Here is a 9,002-nt window from a genome sequence, read left to right on the forward strand (position 1 = left end):
CCAGAGGCTTAAAAAGCAATATGGAATACCATGAAAACTTGATCAAACAAATCAATGGATGTTTCACTCAACTATACTCTTATCATTTAATAATCTGTGATGCAGAAGCACATGGGAGCAGAAAGCAAAGGTTGCATGGAAGGTCGCTAAAGAAAGAAGTGACCACAGTAGCAGGGGGGAGTCAGAATGGAAGGGTGCAGTGGGAAATACTGGAGATGAAGTGGGAAATACTCAGTGAAAGTGCACATGTGGACAGCATGTGTAGAAATCAGTGTTCCACGGGGACTCGCCCCCCCCTAGGGGTCTAGTTTCCTCGCTCCCCCGCGCTCCGGGGACTTGGGGACGAGTAGGGGACGTTTCTCCACGCTCCCAAAATGGAGGAAACTCGGGGGGACGTGCCAGGGAAACGTTTCCCTTCCCTGAGGGGATGTTTCCCCACGCTCCCACAAAAATTGCCTTGCTTATAGTTTATGATTTAATAGACCTAAGGTGGTACAAAGCTACTCATGTTCTGTATGGGGACAACGTCTTGTGCTGTCTTTTGGTTTCAACAAGCGTTATTTTAGAGGGTCAATATCATGGAAATTTGCTAGACCATATAGCACGTACATGAATTTTCCCTTTTAAAACTTCTCCTTTTTTTCTCAAGTGATGGCTGGATTACAGTGGGGAGATAACTGGAGTGACAGGCAAAGAATATGAGACATTCAGTTTGTGTTTTTAATTTGCATGACATTTGACATACAAACTATGGAAGCAGCACCTATGTCATGTGAGAAATAATTGGGTGGACTATAGACTAACATGCGTTTACTGCAAGCATGACAAAATACTATGGGCAACAAGAAATCTCAGGAACTGTCGTTATATATGAATTTATACAGTTACAAAATTTACACAGAGCACAGTGGCTCAGCTTGAATTCTCAGGTCTGAAAATTATTTTCACCCCTGAAATACACTGCTAGTTTGAAGTTTGAACTGCATGGCATTGCTCTAATAAGGTAGACAAATTATCCATGCCATCGTTGGTCACCCAAGTTGGTTCGCAGATGGTCATCCTGCAGTCAATGTCATTTGATAGTACACTGTCAGAAACTCTTTCATGTGATCTTCTCATCTCTCCTGGAACTAAAACTCTTCTTTCAGCATATGGTGTACTATCTATATTATATATAATATAACAAACTTTCTAGTTGTTGGATCCAATACAGCTGGACAACCCATTGTAGTTGCCCCTTCTACTGCCAATGCAGTGTTCCTGATCTGTTCATTTACCTTTTCACAGAATTCAGTGGCTACCTTATCAAGCTGAAGCTCTCCCTCTGTCTGACCAAAATCTAAATTAGAATTTGACCAAGCTGAATTAGAATTTTAAATTTATTATTTTATATGATATTATAAAATTTGGATAATGTCAAATGATATTCATATCAATGATCATGCTTTGCAGCTTTTCAATTCAAACCAAATTGTCATAGTGGACTCAATTAATAAATTATATTTTATATTTATAAATTTTTAAGACCCTGACGCTCCCCCACGTTTCCTAAAAAATGGTAGGGAGCTTTTGCATAGACCGCTCCCGTGCCCCCTCGTCCCGGAACCTTGGTGGAACATTGGTAGAAATAAGCCCAAAAAGAACTAAAGAACATGACAGAACTGATTCTGAAGGAAAGTGTGCAGACAAGACTGAACAGAGATGTGCACTGAAGTGAAGCAGCAAAAACTTGTGCAGAAATAGAGACAGGAGCCACACACTTTTGAGAAAGGGTGGTAGAGAAGAAAAAGGTGAAGAGGCAAGAAGTTGAAGCGGTGCAGAAAAAACAGAAGATGAAGAGACGGCATCGTGACTGTTGGCATGCTCCAGAATGTGAACAGACAGGCAGCTAAATAGGATGTATTTGTAATAACTGCAGAGGGAGCCTTTTTAAAATAAAGAAGAGATAGAAAGAGAGAGCACTAGAGATAGGATACACGATGATGACCTGTACTGTAACATCAATAAAAACAAGTTTTACCCTGAACTGATGTGAGTTTATTTCTGAGTTAAAACCTGTAACTGTGTGGAGTATTGAGCTGTTCTCTGCTAAGTCTTTTGCCTTTTGTAGGTTGTTGCACTACAGGAAATAAAGGAAAGTGCAGACAACAGTTCTGCCACTTCAATTTAGAAAAGCAGAGAACTTACTAAGGAAATTATATACATCTTGCATGCTAGAAAACACATTGTGTACTTTCTGTGTGTGCATATACATATATGCATGCATATAAGTATGTGTTCATGTCTTTCTGCAATTGTCTTTAATAGCTAGAGAAGAGTTATATATTCTACTAATTCTGCCAGGAAAATTTGTCAGTTTGCTCCCCTTAAAAAGACAACATTATGCTCATTTCCTCGTAGGTAAAAGAAGAGCCAGATACTGAAGACAAGTTCCAAAATAAACATATTTTTAAAGTTACAGAAATACCAACCTCCAGATGATAGCAAACATTATCCATGTCTACTGTTGGAACACCTTTGCATTTTATCTTACAAACCCGTCGACGTCTCCAATGAGTATGGATCAATTCTAACATATTGTGTGTCAATCCATCCCTTCCTGCAATAAGAGGAAACGAAATTTAGGACCTGTGCTTAAAATACTATTAAACTGCAAAAAAAACTATTACACATTACAAGTGCACAAAAGAGTGGAAGAAAATGTGATGCTTACAAAGAAGCTTAGCTACTGAATTTTGAACACCTGTTTCAGTTTTCTTCACCTCGATCAAGCAATGTATTTGCCAAGCATTTTGAGATTTCTGATTGCCAAAAGAAGGCTTATTTGACTCTTTTGAGTGAGACGGTGAACTGAAATGATTGAATTTCTGAAGCCCTTGTCCCAGAATGAACTAATGAAACTAAGTCTTTATGCTTGTTGCTTAGGTTCCTAGAACAGGAATTGGCTGGCAGTTAACTACAACTATAAAAAAGATCAGGAAAAAAGCAGACTTCATGACTGACAATGAAGCATGGTTACCGAACAATGTACCTTGTTGGTTGCATTCTTGTACCTGAGTCAAGTACTGAGTTTCCAGAGAATTTCAGCTTTCTGATTGCCAAGAGAAGGTTTATTATTATCTAACTCTCGTTGACTAAGAAAATGAGCTGAAAAAAACGATTTTCTGAAATATTTGTCAGACAATGAACCAAGAACACTGATTTCATTGACAGGCATGTAGAAAAGCCTAGAAGAGTAGGACTTTTGGTTAATAACCTGGAGGAGGCATACAGGTTGCTCAATGCTCTTATTTCTATGTATATTACTGTCACTACTGGCTTCAATAGATTAATTTGAACTTTGAAATTTGGAAATTAGGGTCTCTGTTGTGAGATTACAAAGTACCTCGGGGTGCCCAACTGTTGCAGGTACAGCTTGTGGAGGTCAACAATGAAAGACAAGATCTAGAAATGGCTCTTATCAACCAAGAGCTCGTGCATGTGTGTGAGTAATGGCTCTTGTCAACCAAGAGCTCGTGCATGTGTGTGAGTGGCTTCTGCTGCAAGGAAACAAACTTATTTTTGACAAACTGACCAAAACATTTTGGCATTGTCCATCATGAAAGGTCAAAAAAAATTAGAGCACTTGATTACCCACTATGACTTTGTCAAGGAGACCTGAAAGAAGGTTGTCATGAACCTGAATTAGATCCATAAATTCTTTTAGCAGTCAAGGACACAGAAGGTTTTATCCTGGACATGGATATATCTTTGTCCTCACAGTCTTAAAGGTAGGCACATTTGCATGATATTCTGTAGATCATTACACAAAATCCCTTTGAGCTCGTCATGTTTGCCCAAAATAAGGCCTTTTCTGTTTTGAAAAATGCATCTCATATTATGTTACTGCACAAGAAAAAGGTACATCTAGGCATACAAATCAGAGAGCCAGGTTGTGATTATACCAATTAGCTCTGCTACATAGGAAAGGAGTGCCACCATATCTGCCTTAAACCCAATTGAGAATCTTCATCCATAAAAAATGTCAATTCTAGTTGAAATCTGAACTGCCAATCCTGCTCTAAATGCAGTAGTCTCTCCTAAATGAAAAGGGGAAGCATGCCTATTAAAGTAGCTCAAGATTCCTTTGTCATAAAAAGGAGATTACTATCAATCTTGTGGCGCTTTATATTCCTCTGCCATAGAGCTACTTTTCCATGAAAGGATATTCCTGCTAACTCTTATAGTGTTCCATATTCCTCAGTTTCACAGTCAAATTATCCACCTGTCTTCCAAAATGATCCCAAACCAACGAAGAGGGTTGACAACAAAGAATGGCACAGTCAAATGCAACCAATTTCTACAAGACTCTGTAAATTTACACTCCCAGAAAACATGCTTGATAGTCATTTTGTGGAAAATAACATGGAAACCATCTACTAGACCTAAATGGTGAAGTCTATCCTTGACCATTTTGAAATGAAGTGTTTAACATTAAGAGAATGTGGTAGACAAAAAAAGACTTGCATTAAAAATTTATGACCACCCTAGATCCATCTTAACACTGGATCTACCAATTGCTGAGAGGGAACAAATCTCCTTTCACTCTAAAAGAGGTTTGCATCTTAACTCCGGATCTACCAATTGCTGAGAGGGAACAAATCTCCTTTCACTCTAAAAGAGGTTTGCATCTCAAGAGATTTGATTCCTCTCGGCACTTGGTAGATCTAGAGTTTAAGACGGATCTAGGCTGGTTTAATTATTAATTATAATTATAAATATAATTATTAATTTTATGTTTTTTATTTTATTTTTTGTTTTAATTTTATTTTAATTTTAATTTTGTTTTTATTTTATTTTGACCTAGTCAAAATGTTAAACACGACATTACAACAAGAAAGGAAATGAAGATAGACATATATAGATCCAATCAAGCTACAAATTCAACAATGAATTTGTTTCTCCTCTTTAGATGCAGGTTAAAGATAGGTCCTTCAGAACCTAGAGTCTTTGACCCACCAGTAGCTATCATTCCTCTTATACTTTCCAAACCGAGATTTGATAGTAGGATGAGGAAAATCCAAACACAACCGAAGCTGGTTGTCACCTTTATGACATTACCGGTTAATCTTCCTTTACTTTCATGGAAGGCTTAGGACAGGCTTCCAAATGAGGCAAAGTTTAGAGCCTTCATTAGAAACCTCAAATTGGCCAGAAATAAGAGCATTTATACACTGCTTGTCTAAGGTGATTCGAAATTGATACTAGAAAATACCAAGGGGAAATTGAAATTCATAATAAATCGTGAAGGAATCTTCTCTTACGAGGTCTGAATTTTAATATTAGGCACCTCTACCATGACAGGAATATTAAAGACGATGCCAATGCTGAAGTAGGCATTTACCTGGACCCTAATGAACAGGCTATCAATGAAGAATAGCGGGTTTGGAAATTAACATAAAAGCCTTGCTTACAGTCTGGATTCTGATTTATTGGGTTTGGTTCTATTGATCCATTAACATGTCTTTCTGTATTGTATCATATCTGGTTCTAGTGAGGACATTCTGAGTGATTTCACTTCCTGTTCAGGATAGTATGGCAGTAGGTCACAAAAGATATTTAAGGCTAGTTTGACTCAGTTTTGCCGATTTGGACCTTTTAATATAGAAATTCGGTTATAATTAGATTTCGGTTTATAATTTTCAAAAAGTAAAGAAAACAAAACTATTTTTCTGATATTTTCGATAATCAGTTCACAATACAAAAGGCAAATATGAGAGAAGAATGTTCTTTGTTTTCACACTTCAGGTTTCAATGTTTTAAGTTTCTTATTGAAAGAAAGAAAGGTCAAGGATAGTTGCGGACTTGCAAGCAGTCAGCAAAATTCTCATTTTGAAGTTCACTCTTCTAATCGTTGATAACATGCATAGATCAGAGATACATTTTTCCCTTTCTCGCTGCTATCTTCTTAACTGCCCTTATTTCCCATTGTTCCAAAGCAAAGTCTAATATATGTACAAATGGATTGTTTTATCATATTGTCTACTTAGCAATCAATAGCTCATTAATACTTTTATTTTCTCATGCAAGACTAAAATAATAGCCAACTTCATACAGTTATAAATGGGCCGTGGTTTTGGTTCATTGGTGAAGTTGATGGATTATTTAGTCATTTGTCTACCAAGGGTCCATTTTCATTATGGTCTGCCTGACTTGACTTGAACGGCATGAATTTCTAAGAGATGAAACCGGATGCAAGCTTCGGAGATTTTAGCAGAATAGTTATCCCACAAACCTGGCAATTACGCTGAAAGAAGTTGACAGTGTGCTTTCTAAGCAGTTTCAAAAACAAAAAAGGAAAAAAGATTCAAAGAATGTGCCACTACATTCTAAGCTAAGACAACTATTCTATTGGTGCAAGAGAAGACACACAAAAAGATCTCAACCAGCTCTAGATGATCATCACCAATGGGTTACAAACAATTTCTCAATGGTGCCTGCAACTAACATTTTTAATAATCTTGACACCTTTATGGGTAGGGTAACCATCTTTTTGGGCCCTTGCGGCCAGTACAGGCAGACGAAATGCAATTTGCCATTCACTCGCCGCCCCTCCTTTCAAGTGACTTCGTTGGATTCTTTTTGGAGGGTGTTTTGGAGAGTGCCCAGGGTCATCAAGACTGCTCTGAGGAAAATGGTAAGCTATCAGTGCAAATCTCCCAAGCCATTGTGAGAACATGGGTACATAATAATAATCACGGAGATGCATTTGACCCTAAACTTTTTAGATCAAAAAATTAAAAATCCAAAAGATTAAAAAATAAAAAATGCAGCAATTGAGCTTTCATTTCTTCCTTGAGCCTAAGATCCATAAACCAACGAATATATTTCAATTGGGTTGAGATGATGGACTGACCCTAGCTGTAAGCCAGGAAAGTATGCTGGCCCAAACCCATATATAGTGGGAATGATTGGCTGGTACAACATCAAGGGAGTGAAACGTGAGGTTGTACATCTCGAATTCTAATGGTCGTAACGTTGGAAATTTGTGTAAATTCAAGATATGCATGCTTGAGCTTCGCAACCTTCAGATGGAAATTGGGACTGTGTTTAGAAGGATCTGGGTTAGCGTTTATATTCAATACATGATCAGGAGGACACTGAGGGTTGATGAATCACCCTTTGCACCAGGCTTTAGAATGCTCCTTATGAACAATATATTTGCATTGACTATTGAGACAGGATATTCTAAAAATTTAGGATACTTTCATTCTTGACATATATTCTACAACCCAAATGAGGGTGAAGAGCCATCCATGTAAACTCTTCAACTGTTCGTGCATGTGTCTATTTGTGTGTGACAGTGAAGTGTATAGTGTGACAGTGAATTGAATTCAGATAATGTATTGGATGCATTGAATATAGATATCAGCACAAACCCATGTAAACCAGATTCGAGATAAATCTCATAAACAACTTGCGGTTTTGCCAAAACCTCGAGATTGGGTTTAGAAGGGTCTGTGCTATGTCTGACTAAACACAAGTAGGCTGGAAGGGGAGACATAAATTAGCAGGAATACCAAGATTAACTTGACGATTTCCCTGAATGCACTTCTCGACGAGCTCGTTAATCTCGTTCCTCGACAAAGGCTCCCCCAGTATCTCATCTCGGGTCCTGGCATCATATTTGGGGCCGTTATCCATGAGAAAAGGGCCGGGCGCCTCGACGTACTTCACGCCCTTCTTGCCGGGCGGAGGAGGGTTGAAGGAATCCAACTCGGGAAGCATTTTCTTGCTCTTCGGAAGAGGCGCTCGTCCAGTCCATGGCCTGTTTACTGTGGGCGGCCCGAAGGGAACGAAGGGTGGCTCTCTGAGGGCCAGAGGCTTCACCTTAGGGGTCTCGGTGTAGCTGAATTTGAACTCGAATGGCGCCCCTTCTACTCTGTATGATGTTCCGTCGCTGTCGACTGTGACTCCTCGGTCGTCCCCTAGCTTGGTTGTATAGTGGCCCATGTATCTGTACACTTTCTTGCTCTTGCCCTGGCGCTTTGCCTTTTCTTCTTCGGGATTATCAAACAGATTGGGTGCCTGAATTTCCATTCTCCTGCTGCTCCTGGTTGTGGTGCTGCTGCTTCTTGTGAAGGAGGGGAGGAAGAGTGGGCAGAGTGGGAGTCGAAAAACGATAATTATTGTTGGTTTTAGCGTTGGAAGGAGGAGGAATTGCAGGGGGCGAGGAGAAAAGATTGAAGGAGGCACCGTTGTGAATTGCTGCCACACTGACTGCCATACTCGTTGCCCTTGCCTCACCGCTCCTAATGAAGCCCAGTGAAATAATTAATCGCTTCTGTGCTGGATCACTTCGATTCTTGTAATGGCATTTTTAATTTAAAAATGAGTTCTCATAACAATCTCGAAGCAGTCGTTTGGTTTAGTTTCATACTAATGCTCATCGCCGGTGGAAGTAGAAGTCCGTTTGGATATCATTCACATGATTACCGTTCTTCACTGTGGATAGGCTTTCGATGCTTTGGATTGCGCATTTTATATGTTAAATTGAATTGTATATTTAATATTTTCTTTATTGCAAAGTGTAATAAAGAAAGATGGTTTCTTCTTTATGGGATAGTGTAATAAAGAAAGATGGTTTAGTTGGAAATGAAATGAAATGATATTTTAAGGTCTACGAGACTAAAAATAGTTTATGAGACCATTAGTTCTTTGTTTTTTGCTCTCTGCAATTCAGTTTTCCGATTCAAATTGATGATGAGCTGATCCAACCTACCAACAATCTCCTCACTAAAAAGACAATGCCAAAAAACTGATGTTAACATGTTCTCATAACTTTCTCTGATGTCTTTGAATGCATCACATTCCAAAATGAAATGTTTTTCCGATTCCACAGCCCCAAACGTGCAAAATGTACACACCCGTTCTTCTCAAGCTTCTTTAGGCTTTTTATGCATCACATTCCAAAATGAAATGTTTTTCCGATTCCACAGCCCCAAACGTGCAAAATGTACACA

The 9,002-nt window shown here is 38.8% G+C and overlaps 1 protein-coding gene across 1 annotated transcript in view; it reads right to left on the reverse strand.

Annotated features, from left to right (window-relative positions):
* The window catches only part of LOC149248866 (uncharacterized), an 89,689-nt gene extending 81,211 nt beyond the window's left edge, over positions 1-8,478 (reverse strand). The window contains exons 1-2 of the mRNA XM_089458572.1: positions 7,560-8,478; positions 2,472-2,599 (exon numbers count right to left, since the gene is read on the reverse strand). Of these exons, the coding sequence (XP_089314698.1) occupies positions 2,472-2,599; positions 7,560-8,079 (648 nt within the window). The 5' untranslated portion in view covers positions 8,080-8,478. The remainder of the gene's footprint in view (positions 1-2,471; positions 2,600-7,559) is intronic.
* Between the last annotated feature and the right edge of the window lie 524 nt (positions 8,479-9,002).

This window comes from Pinus tabuliformis, chromosome 7 (genome assembly GCF_031772625.1).
Source record: "Pinus tabuliformis cultivar Carrire ecotype Pingquan chromosome 7, CPIR1, whole genome shotgun sequence".
Classification (NCBI taxonomy): Eukaryota; Viridiplantae; Streptophyta; class Pinopsida; order Pinales; family Pinaceae; genus Pinus; species Pinus tabuliformis.